The following is an 18,401-nucleotide window of genomic DNA, read 5'->3' as shown; positions in this document are numbered from 1 at the left end:
AGCATCAATACCTGAGAACATCAGAAGTTTGATTAGAGTCAAGTGGGTGGGAGTGTTTACTGTGGAGTAGCTCGTCTGATTGCACTGAAGGCACATGGAGGTGCAAAGAGGCCTAAAAAGAGAACAGGCATGTTATCAGACACCCTTGCATTAGTTACAATTTAGACATCCCTGTTCCTTTACAATATATACACCTTCTTTGGAATTACTTCCTAACATCTGACACAAAGCAAAACAGTGCTTTAATTTTATGCATTCAGCTAGAACAGGAATCAGAAGAACCTACATATATTCAGATATCATGTTTTATTTTTTGATTAACGCATTATGCTAAAGTATCTTAGGATAGGATGTAAAGAATCTCTTCACCTACCCCATTTCATTGGGTTGGGAGATACGGCCAAGATCCCCATTTAAAACAAACAAACAAACAAACCAAAAGGGGGGACTGAAGTGGATGTAACTCCACTAAGTTCATCCACTTACCCCAGGGAAGTATTTGGCCCAGGATTTCTAAATGACATCTTACCAAGATTTTGCTTTACTATTGCTGCCAGTAAAATACTGATACCTCTGTAAATCCTAGCAAACTGAAAGAATTAGCGCAATTTACAATAGAAAACAACTACACAAATGAGGAGCTGCAAAAAAAGCCACAAAATATTGTAACCTTCAGAGTTCTCATTAGATCATATTTTGGTACAAGTACAAAAGTTTTGCATATTAGAGTCTTAAACCAAAAGTCATACTAGCCTATTAGTAGCCTTCCTAAGCCAACTGTTTTTTATTAGCATACCACACAATGTCTGAAAAAGAAAACAGCAGCATCAGCATCCATATAATGGAACTTTTGCTTAACACGTGGCATGGGGGAGAGCTACTTTTATTCATCTTTGTTTCAGGTTAGACATATAATTTTGTTATATGACACAGATATGTATAATCCTAGATTTGAGCAACTCAAAGTTTGAAGGTACAGCAGAACTGACTTGATTGTGCCAGACAAGAAAATGGAAGTGACAACATACACATGATGTGAGAACCTTTTCTGGATAGATGAGCCAATGTCTAACTAGGACTATTCGCCACTTAAACTCTTCCTTGAGGAAGACCAAAACAGAATATAGGTGTTATGCTTTATCCATGTCTCTGTACTAGACTACATTTTCCAAGTTTAACCAGGTAGTTACACTAGATCTTTCCTTTTTGCATTAAGAGGCAGAGGCAAATTTGAGCCAGTAATCTGAAGAAGTCTAGCCAAACACTTAGTGTAACACAACTCCTCGCAAGATACAGCAGCATACACCTATTAAGAGAAAGAGTAAGCAAAGCTGCAGTTGCAAGAGGAAGGGGAACATCACTCTTGTGAAACAAATATGTGAAGAGGCTATTCAGAAGAGAACAACACTTCTGAACTTTTCTTGCTCCAGTTAAAAATGTCTCATTTTTGTAGAAAGAACGAAAACATGCAAACTGGACTGGTTTCTAAGGAAAACAAAAATTGTGCATATCTCTTGGAACAAAGCTAAAATTACTGTATTCATTTGCTTTAAAAAGAGTTCAGAAGTCTAAAATGTTGCTATTCAGATCCTACATTACACATTTATCTCTAAATGCCCACTGAATGCTCAGGAAAAGCACTGTACAAATTGCTGAAGTACAGTACCTTAAGAAACAGGGGACACTGATTTTGTGCTTGAGGACATGCTGACCAAAACCACTCAGGCAATGGACCCGCTTTGGCAGTTGATACAAAGTAACCAAGGGCCAATGGTTGTTGCAGGATATTTGTTACTTCATCATGAGATTCTGTTGAAAGCAATCTATCTGTACCTTGACCCTAAAGGTTGACAAATATCAGGAAGAAGCAGAGTTAGTGACAAACTGGAACATTTAGTTATGCTATTAAATCTGCAGCTTTCCAAATTCTTGGATCAAATTGGATTGAACAGCTGAAGGGCAAGAGGTCATAAGAACCTGGTATTCTACAAATGTCATCCTAATCTGAGAAATCTAAATTGGTAAACTCTGGTATTTACTTTGTAATAGTTACCTTGCCCATTTCACCTCCATGGGGGTAATGGGATCCTGGTGAATGTACAGGGGATCCAGTAGGGGATGCAGGAAGGATATTAATAATATCAGGATCAAGGTCATCTCCAGTGTCTAACAAATCAAAGATACCCATTCCATCTGCTCCATCTTGAAAAAATGAAGGAGAGTCAATTTCTATACCTCCATAAACACACAATATGAATAGATCTTGTTTTGAAGTCAATGAGTCAGTAGATTTGCGTTTAGTAACCTTACTCCCAACGTACGCTTTTCTCCCCCATAACAAAACAAACACACACACACACACAATCACTAACCGTTGTTTGTATTGAAGGCCAAGTCCAAATTTTCAGTGGTATACGTCGACGATGCTACTTGCACAGAGGCAGACGTAGGGAACACAAGTATATGAGTGCATGATGTGTCCTGGGGGGTATTCAGCTGAGATGTCTGCATATTTAAAGTAGTGCTGCGTCCAAATACAGACCCTGTTGACACGGAATCTGTAAAGATGGAAAAGAAAAAAGAAAAAAAAAATTTTCCTTGAATTTCATATTGTCAAGAGAAACAAGTCCCCATAACCAAAAGAAAGGAGCAGTTTTACAAATACCTGGCATAATAACAAAAGACCCTTGTGGTTCCATTGCCACCAAGCAAGCACTGAGAATGCTGGGAGAATCTGCAGCAGATATACCACACATCCTACACATATCTTTCAGTCTCTTGCTGAGGGACTGGAGGTTTCGGCGACTCAGCAAACAGCTCCAATCTAGGGATATTAAGTCATATTAATATATCTACCCAGAAAATAGTTTGTTTTGAACTTTGTTTCATAGAGTAGAAAACACAAGATGTTCAAAATAATTCATTTGCATAATGACTTTTCGTTTATGCTAATCGTCAAAACCATTCAGCTGCAAATTTACAAAGGAATTGTCAAAACATGTAGTTATGTTTGTTTGAAAGGGTGGAAAAGCCAAATTATCAGACTATTTATCTTTGTGAGTTAAACAAAAGTCAAAGCTTTTAAACGAAGTTTCTACACTCAACAGCTCTATTACCTTTTAACTCTCCATGACCTATCCTTCCTAAACGGCCTATTACAACTCTCCATGGCAATGAACTCATCTGCACAAGTCCCAAGCACCATTCCCAGAGTTTTTGGAGACCAAGTCTGCGGGCAGAACCTTTTTTTCCTACGAGCTCTAGGATTGTGGGAGGGGAGGGGGGGAGTGAGGGAGAGAGAAAGGAGAAAAAAAAAAAAAAAACAGTAAATGAAAGATTTCTACTCACACTTAGAGCTAAAATGTTTAGATATCTAAACGACTACTACTTATTTAGTGTTAACCTGATTATCATCAGCAGACACAGGAACGGTGGTGTTCAGCCGCAAGTTTATTTTTTTTGTATATCCTAAAACATTAGGCAAAGTTTACCTACTGAATTATGTAAATATTAAACATCAGTATAGTAGAGAGTTTCTTGATTTGATCAGTCTTATAATACTGAAATCAAAAGTGAAAGAAAGCTTGCTTTTGCTTTCCTGTACGATCAGCCTTCAATTTATATGCCAGTTAAACAAACAAAAACACACCACACCACAGAAAAACTGCATTCAATTCTACAGAAATGTAGTTCCACAACAGTACCTAGATAATACTGCTTATATTCAGCAGCTTGAGTTAGTTTTTCTATATAGAGGTTCCACAAAATTAATCAGAAGTCTCTATACAGAACCACTATCCTAGAAGAATTTTGATCCAGGAGAAAGGTGCGAAGTTCTGGAAATATTCAAGACACAGGTGCTGAGTGAACAGAAAAGTTTTGCTTCTTACCTGTTTGGGACATCGATATTAATTATGCACGTTTCTAGCAGTTCTCCATAGAGATCTGTGCATGACGCAAGAAGCCATCTTTGATCATGAGATAAACAATAGCCCACAAAAAGCACATTATATTTCTGTCCAGCCTCCCCAAAAGTTTCTCCTAACTCTGTTTGCTTGTCCTTTACAGGAGCCAGTATAAAAGGAGGTGTATAGAGTCGAATACACTCTGGTCTCTGTAAGAAATGCAATAGAAAATTTAAGCACCGAAGGACAGCTAATCATTAAGAACTATGATTCTTTAATCATTAAAAACAAAGACCATTTACCTAAAAAAAGATAAACAAGTCATGGAAATGTACATGCAATTCTGCCATTATTCCCTAAATGTTTATCAAAAGATCAAGTTAATCTTTAGCACTTTTTGTAACCTCAAGATACTCACATCGGGGCTCTTAAGCGCAGTTTCCATTGCTAAACCTGGGCCAAAACCAGTCAATGTTTTCACATTGGTTGAAGTTGGAAGTGGTCTCCGACACTGTGTAAATGCTGAAAATGCCAGAGATTTTAAATGTTGGGTGTAGATTTGCCTATCTTCATGTTTCACAGGTTGTAACAGGTACTGACACGGGACAATCTAAAAAAAGGATTGAAAAACAACATTACCACCAGTGTGTAATTTACACTGAAAAATTATTACCCTCTCCTCTGCAGATTTTAAGTGCTCTTTAAAAAAGTTCTTTGGCTAATGTTTTTAAAATTACCCTCCATAATCCGGCCTCTCCAGTTCCATACAACTTTCTGGCTTTCCTCTCTCCATTCTGTTATAGGATGTGAGGCCCTTTCAAGCAGCCATCTCACTGGATGAGTCCAGAAGTGTAAGCACCCTCACAATAAAAGCCTCTCTTCACCTACAAGACTTCCAGTTGCCTAAGGTCTTTTATCACAACAAACGTCTGATGTCTGGAAGTCAGGAGTGCTGGATAAAGCTTCTTATAACTGTCAGTCTGGAAGGTAGGAATTACTAATGATGGGACATCCCAAGGCTACTTTTCTCCCCATTACCATTAGCAGAATGGAGCACAAGCTTCACTGTCTAATGCCAGACTGAAGTTTAAGGAGACTGTTACAGGATTAACTTTTGATAAGTGCTGCTGTAAGATACTAAAATGCTCTTGAAAATTTTATTGATGATACTTCTTCCCACAATTTAAACAGCAGAACAATTATAGATATTGAATCCAAAGGATTCAATTCACCATGAGGAAAATACTATCTTCTCCAAAACCAGCTGAAATGAACAGTAATTTTTACCTTAAAATTTTTTAGTAAATGTTAACTACTTACCTGCACAGAAACTGTACTCCTGATGTTAGGAGGAAGAATCTGAACCATCTCGAGAAAGCAACGAAGAAGCCCAAGGGTCCACACATTGGATGAGTTGCTATGCTCATCTTTCTTTTCATACGTAAAAGGATCAACTATATAAACTACAATTGCAGGTGGATAGGAGACAGCATGTGAATCTCCATCTGTAGGCACTCCAACTTTATCACGATCCATAGTGCTGGAAGTTAATTTGAAACCAATTGCTATAAAAATTCTCTGTTTTATATAAAAGTATATCAGATTACACAGTATGTATTACATTAAAGAAATCTGATGGCACCCTCTGACTAAGTGAAAAGAGCTTCTTTGCCTTGAGTAAGATGTGAGGAATGATTCTATCACATCTTTACTGACTTCAGTTTAGTGCACAAACTCATCAGCTTGTTGGTACCATTAACTTTTATTTTATTATTTAGCTCTGCAGTTCACTCCTCTCCATCACATGAGTTCATCAGCAATTTTCTCCATTGCTTCAACTGGTAGAAGAAGCAAGGTATCAACCAGTTCCCAATAAAAGCAGTCTTATAAGTACAGCTTTAACACCAAAACCAGAATGTATTCAACAATGCAAGTTTTATTCTCTACTTTCTTCTCTTGAATATATAAAAAAAAACCCTGCTTATTAATTTGGTTGGAAGTAAACATTTGTGAACATAGTTGCAGGGTGGAGGGGTTGCTATTTTTTGCACCCCAGCAGTTATTCAAACCTCTTACAAAAAAGAGATTTTTAGAGTTGGGACCCAACCTGAAAAACTGGGTTCCAAACCTTCAGAGTCTTAGGGTTGTAGTTCAAGCCAACCTTTATATAATAGTTCAGGCCAATCTTTATACGATACCTGGCATCTGAAAAACAGTAGCTTACATCTAACTCTTGTCATCTTCAATTTTTGAAGTGAAGGTGTGAAAAAGATTAAAATAAAAACAAAGCATTGTGGTCAGTTGTGTGGGCTGTTTCTGGTTTTCTTTAGATGAGTATTGCACATTAAGAAAAAATAGAACATGTTACCTTTCAGAGACTTCTGGGTGTGGCTGGGGAGGGGCAGATGAAGTTTCCCCAGATATCCCAGCTGCTTGAAGAGCTGGTTGTTGCTGCTGTCCCCCTGTCTGTCCATTAGGGGCTGTTGTAGCCTGTGTAGGCAGGGAGGCAGAAGTAGTACTGTTCATGCCGCTAAAAGGTGGAAACGAAGAAGGTTTGTTTGTTGATATCCCACTGCCTATGGTGGTGGAAGAAGATGAGGGGGCGGTAGTGGTCAAAGTTGAATTAGTTGTAGTAGCTGCAGAAGACACGGCACTGTTTGAAGTCACTGTCATGGTACTACTGGTAGCAGCTGCAGTGCTGGATGATGGAGTGTTGGAATTTCCAGCGTTTCCTGCAATCAGCGGCTGAGTGGATGCAGACTGGCTTGTGTGGGGAACTAGATTTGGCTGAGAAAGTAAAGAATTGTCTAATGGCTGAGAAGCAAGATAAGGACCTAAAACAGAAGAAGTAGAAGTTAATTAAAAAGTTGGAATTTAATTCTTTCAACCTGATATAAAAGACCAATCAGAAAAATCTAATAATTTTATCATTGATTTTTCTTTGTATCTTACCCAAAACAAATGAGAACACCAACACTTAGTTTTCAGATTCAATTTCTAAACAGGTTCACTCCACTCATCCCCTTTTCATAGATAATTCACTAACAGATTTTGGGGACTAATGCAGAACTCTGGTTGCAGTTACATTAGAATTGATCTGATACCATACAAATGGTGACCAGGATTTATTGTGAAGTAGTCTGACAGACTTGCCCTGAAGACTTTACCTGTGGCTAAGAAGTCATTTTGAGAGTGTGTCTGTATGCAATTTTGTCTAGGATTTTTGCAGACAATATTTGGACAGTGTGCTACATATATGCTTTCTCGTCTTTCACCTCTATAATATTCCTATAAACAACAGAATCAGATGAAATAAGGAGAACCAGAAATATTCAGTACCCAGGTCATATCTGCAAACTTGAGCATAGAGCTTGAGTTTGGAAAATGCTTCATTGTTGGCATTAGCTGCCTGAGAGAACCAGTCTGTGACCGACTTTTCAGAAAGTTTCTTTGAAGCAGTGGATCCAACTCTCATGATCCCATCAGAGAGCAGTTTACAGATCGGTCTATGCTGACCAAGTCTGCAAGCCTGAAAAAAAAGTTAAAGATAAAATAGAAATAAGACAGTAATGAGTTCACAGACTTTCAAAGTTGCAAGGTATGACACATGGAATTCACCACAAAGAGATAGCTTTATGTTTGTTTTGGGTTATTTTGCATGTTCAAAAACACACCCTACAATTTGGTTATCACATACATTGAAAGGATGCTTTATAATTCTAGAAAGCTAAATGGTTCTGCAATATGCATACGCTGTTGTTTTAAGGTTATCAACAGGTTTACCTAAGTGTAGGAAAATAATCTTCTTAACCATAGCTCAAGGAACACAAGTGTTTAACTGCAATGAATTAATATTTGGTAGCACTTATTTAAAATGGTAGTACAGAGTTTTACCACTTGATGGCATTGATAAAATAAGAAAATAGCCTCTTGAAAAAAGCTACATCCAAATAAGATATTGATGGAGCACCAGGATGTGCCTTTATCTTCCAAATGTCTATTTCTAACATCCATTTTAGAGGCCTCATTGAGATGGTACTCTGTGCAAGAGTTTCAACATAATTTGGGATCCAAGCTTGACAAAATGACTATATACTAATAATATGCTTGAGACTATCCCATTACATTGCTGTCCCTCACACATATTGTACCTCATATACTGCAGTCAGATCTCTAAAGAAGCTTTTTGCTCCATTCAGCAGGGCCTCATTCTCAGGACACACCACAACATAAGCAATGTCTCTTTGAGATCCATAAGGTTCCAACATCAGCCTCTCCCAGTATGGCAAGGCAAATGGAGACAGCACCAGAAAATCATAATCGTATCCCAGCAAAAATGTTGGAATTGGCAGTGGTTCTGGGGACTCATCAGTTCCTAGATAAAGAAAGAAACATTTTCCAATATATTAAAAGGAAAACAGGAATCTAGCAGAATCAATATATTGCTTTTGGCAAACAGGAGTGAATAGAAATACTCATTTTCATCACTATCAAGAGGGAAGCCGGTATTGATAATAAATCAAGTTCTCTTTGCCTTAATAAGCATGTGTAAGGCATGCATGATCTAGCCCTATATATGAGTCAACAGTTTTTTACTGCTAGCTCCCAAGTCCACAAGAATAGATTTTGTATTATTATTTAATATTTGTATTGTCAGGGTGGATAAAAATCAATGATTTTTTTAAAGAAACTGAAAATGGATTTTTGGATAATTTAAATACATTTCTTCTTGTAAAAAATAAGCCTATACAAAATTAAATTTAAATTTATGACAACCTATGTTAAGACGCCAATTTACTATAATCTATTAAAATAATTTAAATTAAATAAAAATAATATTAAGCAGTACATGTTTGCAGCCAAAGTCAAAGCCACTGAACTGATGGCTACTGACAGAGCACCTGAAGTAGGCTGAAGTGCTAACCCAGCTTTTGACAGCAATAGCTTCTCCTGCAGGTGCAAAGGGAATATTTTAGTCATTTCACTTTATTTAACTAGTTCAGTTCAACGACTAGTTCATTCAAAAGTTAAGAAACTAACTGACTGGGAGTTGGGGGGGGGGGGGGGGGGGGGGGAACAGGGAAGCTTGTTTTCCTCTTCCAATCTATGAAAAGAACTATATGTGAGTGGAAGAGATCTACTAATTCTAAAATCTTTAAGGACATGATGACCACAAACAAATCAGTTCAGTTCACTAACTACAGACAGCACTTCCTTTGTTTAATAAATCAGTTAGTTCTAAATGCAAAAACACATTTTGACAAATTTTCTTATTAAGTATCCAGCACACTTACAGTAGTTTTAACTAATAAAGTTACAATGCTGCTTTTGCACATTTTTAATTTAAATTCAATTTCTCCCCAAATACAGCTTGACACATGAAAAGTTTTTTTTAAAAATCTAGTAAATATGAATCCACCTATTTGCTAACATAATAACCGTTATAAGTGGTCCTCACCTCAAACAATTTATAAACTAATTAAGACATGATGCAACAATGGCATGTGTATCAGTCAGAAAGAATGGGGGAAGAGGACAGGGGATGCAAAGCACATTAGATATGTGCATGCTTAGATACCATTTATTATAAATATAAGAAATCTGGTAATAAAAGGCCATCCCTCTTCCTTGTTAATGAATCCAGTACTGTCTGAATGATTTATCGTGGTAATATGCTAATATCCAATAGACATTAATAAAGCCACCAGAATTAAGATACTGGGTTGAACACATAACATAAATAGTATCTCTGTACATATGATTTCAAAGCGACGCTGTTCTGAGAGTTTGTAATTGATACAACTGGTCTATTTCTTACCTTCAGCCCATGACTCTACTGCCATTGATAAGATTCAGTGGGGTTTTTTTTTTGTTTTTGTTTTTTTTTTTAAAAACCACCACAGAATTACTTTAAATATTCTGGTTTCTTAATGTCAACTGTTCATTCCAGCTCCAATTCCATCACACTTTAAATAATAAACTTCATGTAATCCTTCATTCATAGACATTACAATTAAGTGAATTCATATAGTGCTATTTTAAAACAATTCCTTGTGTATTAGAAAGGTAAATATTTTTTGTGTGTTGTAAAGGAAATAATACCTCTAATCAACTATTCGCACTATTTAAATTTTAAATGTCTTTTGGTTGAATCACATCTAAACATTCAGGTTTGGTAACCTATACCAAGGACAAATTAACGAATGGGAATCTATACAAGTAGTTTACCATAAGAGCCTCGGCCAGCCATTTTGTGAAACTGCTGCCATGTGAGGGGGCCCTGCACACCCCAAGATCGGACTATTCGCTTTTTCTGAATAGCATCCTGAAGAACTGGCTGGAGTGACAGGAGCATGCGAAGGATATCCTGTGAACACTGCATGCTCACATCCACAACTGAAAGAGAATAAAAGAAATGTCATCACAGCTTAAATAAAGTTATCTAAGAAAAGAATTGCAAAGAGTTTAAAAGGTCCTAAGTTTAGGTGAATTTGGGGGTTTTAAACAAAAAGTCACTTTCTTGAAACATATATTCTGTTCATGTAGGCCATACCACTATTATCGTCAAGTCTTTCACATAGTTAAGGGATAGCTATTAAAATCAGAGTAGCAGTTCCGCTATGCTTTGATTTTCCAGTCTGTACAATAGTCTGTTCCTTGAAAACTTCAGCTCTCCATCTTTTATCTTTGTCTAAACTAAAAAATTAAAATACACCTATAACTCAATTGTTAAAGTATTCAGAATATCAATACTTCTCCCTCCACACAGATGTTTCGAGGGAATGCCAACCATTACTGCTTTCACAAAGTCTTGGGGGAAATCCTGTAAACAGTATTCATTATTTAGCCAAATTTGTCAAAAGTATTAGCTGTCTGTGACATTCTAATAAGCATAAATTTGAGAGTTAAAAAAACCCCTAAAGCTTTTAAGATGAGGGTTAGAATTTTGTAGCCTCCTTTTAGTGAAGCATTTCACCCCCTCCCCCTTTACAAATATTTCCCAAGAGAACATAAGCCTCAGTATTACTATGTGCCTCAAAAATATTTTGATTTGTCTACAGGAAAGCTTCCCAAACTTGAACCACCAGTGATCCCACAGCACTTGCTGGTGGTTTGTAGAAAGTTGGCTATCCTCCTCCTTGCTAGCTACTTTAAACTGAATTTAATACTGCCAGAATACCACTTGTCTATGTGAAAAATGGCTGTAGTCACCACAAAGACGTTATAAGATCATTAATGGAAGGAGAGGTGGGTCTGAGATTATGAATGTGAGGAGAGGTGAGACAGTGGATGAACATGAGATCTACTCTTGGAAAAAGCTTCATGATCTATTATATAAAAGCTGCATTATGTTTTAAGAAAATGTGTATTTCACAACAGACACTAAGTTTGTTACTGAATTTTCAACATTATTAGTGTTAAGTAAAGTAGACAGCAGAAATGATAGCAGCACCACATATCAACAGTTTTGCTACTGATCAATGGCAGCATGCAGATTAAGGTGTGTGAATGGGATGAAACAAAACCGAGCTTCCATTAAGAATAATTTCTGTAGGAAGGGTCATGAGTACAAAGCAATGTATCTTGATCTCTAGCATATGCAAGTTATTCAAAATTCAGGCTGCACAAAAAGCAAAACAAAAATGTCTGTGCATAGGGAAACAGTATAGGACTTAAGTGTTCAAAATAGGCAGAAATGTGATAGTGACCTCTAAGTATAAGCAGATCTCAAATTTCTTTATGATTATTAATCATGCCACTAGGCATGAATGAAAAAAGATGCAAAATAAAAAAGGTTAGATTTTTTTTTATCACTGCAGATAGAAGTGACATTCTTTTTAGAGAGCAAATGTTTGATTCTTTACAGATGCCAATTAATTTTTGCAAATCCAAATTCTCCTACAATACTTTAACTTCAGAAGCCTCTCGCCTCCCTCTTCTCCACCTTCAAAAGTGAAATTAAAATACATATTTCCTTGTTATTTCTATTTATGTACCCTTTCATTCAATTTCTACAGAAATTAATAGAATGCACAGAATCTGTAAAGTATCCATCATATGTATCCCACATGTACCCAAAAAAAAAAAGACTTCAAATTCCAGTGAATCACAGATAATACTGTCCCTGCTTGGAATGTGCAGTAATACTATAAACAACTGCTCAGTATCACCTAGGTTTCCTAAGATTCTGCTCAGTGCTTCATAGGTAAGTTCCCAGAATACCAAATAAAAGACTACACTATATAAAATGCCTATACTATGGACACCCAGACTATGGGCTTGCGCAACATTTCAAATCCATAAGGCAGGTATATGGCTCTTTAAAGCTGGGCAAAGAAAACCTAGTTAATATACTGATTTAGTACCTAAAAGGCCAGAGGCTAGGAACAGAGCAGCAATGGAAATTCACTCAAGTGTATACGTAATGGGAATAAGTCAATTGGCAATCTTCACTCCCCCTACTCTTCGTGCTATCAGATGCTTAGAAGCAAGACAAGAAACAGATTTGCAGAGAAAAAACAAGTATATTTACCATTTCTTTTTGACCAATGATGCAAGCAAGTACTTTTCACAAGTGCTTCATCAACTTTTCCTCCTGACATATTGTCCATGAACTGGCGCCCATGTTCTAACGCTAGGTAGCAGTCATTGCAACAATCCATTTCTTCTACACGTACCAGGTTGTTAACTGCACCAAATTTGGGTATAGGATCTTGATCTGCTGCTCCAAATGGTGAAAACAAGTTGGTGCACTGATCTTGCAGCAACAGTATTAACTCATCAGGGAATTTCTCTGGTTCTTTCAGGCCTCGCTCAACAGAAGTAGCTCTAAGAGCTTCAAAACGTTTCTCTGCTTCTTTGCCACACTCTGTATTTCGCCCGAGGATATCCAATTCATCTTCAAGAAACAATCCAGAGTTGTTGCCAAACTTTCTATTCATGACAGCACTGAAGCCACAGGTACACCTATATTGAGCCTCTTGTGTTGGATCTGGAATGTAAACTCCAACATCAGCACCTTTGATGTTCATGTTGCAGACACAGATGCAGCAGCTATCAAAGTTACAGTCTTTGAACAGATTCATTACGGACTCTGAAAGGATGAGATTCACATAGAGACTGTGCGCCTCAGGGATGGATGGTACAGTTGCAGGTTCAACTGAATTTAGTGGTCTACATGTTGATGGTGTGGACGCTGGTGAATACAAATCAGAATTTTCATATTTGACTGAACCTTGAGCACTGGCAGGTCCACCAGCTCACGAGGGGTACGACGGTCTGTCCTTGTGTTCTAGGAGTTGGGAACCGAGGAGTGGAAGGAGATGGGAGAATTCCTGCTCCACTATTGCTGGGAGGTGCACTACTGGGCGGCATCCCAAATGGAGTATGAGTTTGTGGCGTGTAGGCAGGGCCATACTCTTGATCCATAGTGCTCCCATCACTAAGAAAAGCAATAAGGAAAATATTTTTAAATGGAGTATGTTTTTGAAACACAAGAATATCAAATTTTAAGTAAGCACTTTTCAGATTCACATTTCAAAAAAAAAAAAAAGGTAGTAAATATTAGCGCTAAAATTGCAATCAAAATAAAAAAGTTTGGGCCTATTTGCTCTAAATGACTATGCAGAACTGTTCTATATATTGACAGGAGTGCTAAAAACCCAAATAATAAAAAAAGCATCTGGAAAAGAATTCCGATCGTAGCCAATATTTTTATATACATATGCAGTGTGAAGGGCACCTTTTCCTTTTCACACTTTGTTAATATTAAATAATATGGTGACATGTATCCATAAGAAAATACACTGGCTTTACCAGCAGCAAACTCTGCTGGATCAGTGAGGGAAGTATCACCTGGAAATCTTTCAAATTTTCTTTCCCAGTCAGCGAAATGTCTCCAAAGACTTATCAGGCTAATGAGACCTGAAAACATTGCTTCTACACAGATCTGACCCAAATAGAAGCAGCCCGTTGTACTCATGCTGTGGTTTAAATTATAGTTTGTGAACCAGCAACAACCTTTTAAACAGCCCATGTTTCCTAATCCACCTGCAGAAGGTGCACATGTAGAGGAGCAGGGCCGAATAAATATTCCTCAAGGAGGAGAGAAATAAAACATGGTTTTCTGAACGACCAGTCAGTACTGAACGCACTTTATAGGGATGCTCATTTCGATACAACTACTGCTCGTAAGGGTATGGCTACCCTGCAATTAGACACTCATGGCTCGCCATGCCAGCTGATTGGGCTCACTGAGCTCGGACTAAGGGGCTGTTTAATTGCGGTGTAGATGTTCAGACTTGGGCTGCAGCCTGAGCCCGGGGACACTCCCAATGTGCAGGGTCCCAGAGCTTGGGCTGTAGCCTGAGCCTGAATGTCTATGCCGCAATAATCAGCCCTTAGCCCGAGCCCAAGTCAGCTAGCACAGGCCAACTGAGGGTTTTTAATTGCAGTGTAGACATACCCTCCATCACATGATGTCACATCAGGCACTGGTTTCTAATTGTAAAGGACAAGGAAATGAACATGGGAAGGGAAAGTTTTAAAATACACAAATGTCCTGCTCAACACTAGAAAAGTTTATACTGATTAAGAACTGAATTCTTGTAAACAGCAAGAAAAGCACCTGCTAAACCCTTGTAGTAACTATGATACCACCAAAAGAACATGGAGTTCCAGGCTGGTATTTAAGTCAATTGTTGCAATCTTCATTGCTTATTACAATTAGATGAATACTATCAGGCTTCCCTAAGAAACTCTTAAATGAGACATGAATAAAAATTTACATAGTTAAGTAAAGTAGCTATTTTAAAAGAAGAAATTTCTCTATTTAGATAAACTAAAGAAACTTGTGATTAAAAACTGTATCAGTAATTTAAAGACTCTTTAAATGTGTTTCACTATACTTTCCAAATGGAAAAGCTATTCATTACATTAAAAGACATTCTAGAATGTGGATAATTTTCATAGTTATACAACTGTAAAAAAAAAAAAAAAAAAAAAAAAAAAACACAATGAAAACCTATTTATCGTTCACTGGCACAAAAGCATACCCCTCTTTGATGAACGGCATGGTGGGTCCTGGAGGAAGTAACTCCAGTTTTCCAACAGTCCAACTCTGACGGTAAATGCAGTCCTCTGGCAGCTTGATAGGAGGGAGACACTGGCTGGGGAGAGTCTTTAGTGGGGCAAACATGGAACACCCCACAAAAGCCTGACTATTCTCAGGCTTATAGACATAGGAATAATCCTAGAAATTAAATTAAAAAAAAAAAAAAAAAAAAAAAAACTAACCAGTAAATATAGTAGATTATATAAATCTGGCAACAAAAATGCTACTAAGACTAAAGAAATCAGTTAAAAACTTGTTACTAATTTGATTAATATTCTTCTGCACTTAGTCCATGCAATTTACATTTCTGCACTTAAAAGTAAGTACGACATTGGTATTACAACTGATTACATGCTGAGATATACACAAAGACCAGGGCCTGTAATTTTAATATATTTCTTTAGTTTACTTGTGACTAAACAAAAGAACAGCTCAGTGTAATTCAGTATATTTCAGAAGCGAAATAATGGGTTTCACTTAACAAGATACTTCATCCACTTCTTGTCATGTAATAAACAATTAGTAATACAGGAAATATGGTGAGCTTACTTCCTATTAAAAATTCTAGAAATATTCAGTTTATTGCTTGTATTTGGAAAAGGTATTTATCAAAGTTATGAACATTGCTTACCTTGATTTCAGAAGGTTTTGGACTGCAGAATCCCTCATCTACTTCAATTCTGAACTGAATGCCTACACTAGAGCTATTCCCTTCAAGTATAGTTCCTCCAAGTGTAGCGTCCATATTGCCATATTCCTTATTGTTCATATTCATTGGTGAAAACCCCATAATATGTTGTTCCAATGATGGTGGTGTTGGATACATTTTATGAAGATCTGCAGTACCTGTTTCAGATTAAAAATATACTTCAGAGGTTACTCCAGGAACACATTTGTTTATTATATATTTCTTTCCTTTTCATTTATCTTACACAAATTTCAAAACTAAAATTTGCAACTGTACACAAAATATAATTTAAAGGTGACATTTCTGATATTAGTAAACTAATTAAGGGAGAAAACAGAAAGGGGAAAAACAAAACAAAAACAAAACCTTACTTATGCATGACAATGGGTCCAAATTTCCTGCTTTTGACTCTTTGCAGTTGGATTTGTCATCTGAGCCATTCACTGTCCTTTTAGATCCAGGCTATAGGAGAAAAAAAAAGTTTAAATTCCCATTTGAAATGTTTATTCACAGCATTTTAACTAGCTATAAACAAAACTGAACAGTAACAGTACAATCTAATCATAATACCTCAACCTTGAAAAATAAAAAGTATAAATTTCCCCCCTTATTAAATGCCTACTGTTTAAACTTAAATCTTACTTAAGGAATCATAGTCTAGTATTTCATTTGTTAAAAGAACATGAGCACTGACCCAATAGTAAGAGGCAAGCACTTACAAGAATATGCACTATATTTCCTTATCTTTGCCAAGAAAATAAATGAAAAGTGCCAGTTAAATATAAAACAAAAAAAACCTCACAGGACTATACTGAAAACCTTGTTTGAGAAGGAATATATTTAACCAGCTGCTTACATCTTTATGCTCCTTATACTATAGTTAATAGCCAACTGCACTTTTCATTATGAACCTTTATTTTCAAGAGATTATCTCAAAACTTATCCATGTTCTCAGACAAGCAACATTTTTCCCCTCCCCACAAAAATGTTACAAAGCACTCTCCAGTTTAAGATAAAGCTTGTACTAGTTTCAGTTGCTTTTAAGAGGTTACTGAGATCTTAGTCTACACAAAGACTTTGTACTAGTACATGTCAAATAGGCGTGTGATTTTATGAGAGATTTAAGTTCCACCTGAGACTGCAATAAAATTATTCCAAGATATTAACAGCTACACTGAAATGATTTGATAGAAGAAAGCCCACTTTAAAATTTCCCAAATTTTTCATGGTTTTAAATATTAAAAAAGGTATATTAGTGGGTATGTTGGCTAAACAAATAGTCTAGGCTGTCATAAGAATACAGCAGTGGTAATAATTATAATGTCATAGGTTTAGCTCTATGTCAAGGCAAGTACATTCTCTTTGCCCAATAAGGATGCAAAAGTGAAAATGTCAGTCAAAAGTCTTATTATATATTATACTTTTATATTATATAATAGACTTATTAGATTATCAAAAGTTATACATTATATACCAGTCAGTCACCAGGGGAAAATGTATTTTAAAAGCACATAAAATATATTTTTTTCTTCTGGCACAAAATGTACACGTTTGAACAATTTTTATCTAGCAGCTGCTTTTACTTTTGCAAACCAAACCACTTACTGTTAGTTCATCTTCGTCAGAGTTGAAGAGATTGTCAAGGTCAGTATAAGAGACTACCAAGTCTGTTTCATGAAACAGGCTAGTTGATGCAGTGCGAGCGTGAGCAGCAATACGTTGTGCATCTATAAAGAATATGAACATTTTAGGCTCACCTTAGCATTGTAGATACGATACATTTATTTAAATTGGGATTTCTTTATTTTTAAATACTATTCAACTGGAGAAATCCAGATGCTATCAGTTCTTACTGAACTAGCATATGCATAAAGTGAGGCCCCTTCACTTTCCACTAACTTACTTTAAAATTTTATATCCAATGTATTTTTGCAAGGTTCAGTAGTGAAAGTTACCTTACTAAGTAGCTTCTGAATTCTGAAAAGATATAACTACACTTTGAAAGTTGCATGAGATGTTACTAAAAACTTCTCTGCATTCTGTTATCCATTCCATAAGTCATTAATATATTGCATTTTGAAACAAACATCTTTACCTTGCTTGACAGAAGGACTAAACAGTGACATAGCATCTTCTCCTTCATGGGATAAAACCGTAACATTAGCGGTCCCATCTTCAGCCTGAAAAAAGAAGCACAGGTGATATATGGAAGAAGACTGTTTTAAAAAAAACCCTATCTATATTATTGTATGTTTCTCAAAACAAAAGCTCACTGTTAGGATTATTGTTTTGGTTTTGATATTTACATGGCAAGGATCTGTAAACATGTTAAAACTTCCTAAATAGTTCTTTTTAAACCTAATGCACATAAAGTACTGAAAATATTATAAAAGTACCAATACTACATAATATAGGTCTATCTTCTTGCATAATTAAAAAAACAAACAAACAAAAACCCAAAAGACATAGGACAGATACCAATCCAGTTAATAAACTATTACAGTATTATAATGTGTTCAGGTAAGTAAGCAGTCCTATAAGCCATTCAATCTTTACCTCAAAAGCAAAACTTACAATTCAGGGTTTTTTCTGTACTGTATACTTTTACTGATCATTTCTGCTTGAATGCAAGCATTTTTAATGATGATTTGCTAGAGAAAAATTCTTTATGTACTACCACCTATGCTCAAAGTTT

At 36.4% G+C, this 18,401-nt stretch overlaps 1 protein-coding gene across 1 annotated transcript in view; it reads right to left on the bottom strand.

Annotated features, from left to right (window-relative positions):
* MED13 (mediator complex subunit 13) overlaps positions 1-18,401 on the bottom strand; it is a 78,468-nt gene that overhangs the window by 4,926 nt on the left and 55,141 nt on the right. The window contains 21 exon segments of the mRNA XM_037880840.2: positions 12-112; positions 1,667-1,840; positions 2,054-2,202; positions 2,373-2,558; positions 2,666-2,824; positions 3,117-3,260; positions 3,562-3,611; positions 3,891-4,114; positions 4,324-4,515; positions 5,226-5,445; positions 6,274-6,739; positions 7,245-7,434; positions 8,057-8,280; positions 10,134-10,301; positions 12,439-13,192; positions 13,194-13,347; positions 14,960-15,156; positions 15,650-15,864; positions 16,078-16,168; positions 17,312-17,433; positions 17,802-17,886. Coding sequence (XP_037736768.1) covers positions 12-112; positions 1,667-1,840; positions 2,054-2,202; positions 2,373-2,558; positions 2,666-2,824; positions 3,117-3,260; positions 3,562-3,611; positions 3,891-4,114; positions 4,324-4,515; positions 5,226-5,445; positions 6,274-6,739; positions 7,245-7,434; positions 8,057-8,280; positions 10,134-10,301; positions 12,439-13,192; positions 13,194-13,347; positions 14,960-15,156; positions 15,650-15,864; positions 16,078-16,168; positions 17,312-17,433; positions 17,802-17,886 — 4,265 coding nt within the window.

This window comes from Chelonia mydas, chromosome 17 (assembly GCF_015237465.2).
Source record: "Chelonia mydas isolate rCheMyd1 chromosome 17, rCheMyd1.pri.v2, whole genome shotgun sequence".
Classification (NCBI taxonomy): domain Eukaryota; kingdom Metazoa; phylum Chordata; order Testudines; family Cheloniidae; genus Chelonia; species Chelonia mydas.
Note: the sequence above shows the minus strand (reverse complement) of the source record. Positions and strands in the feature narration are given on the sequence as shown.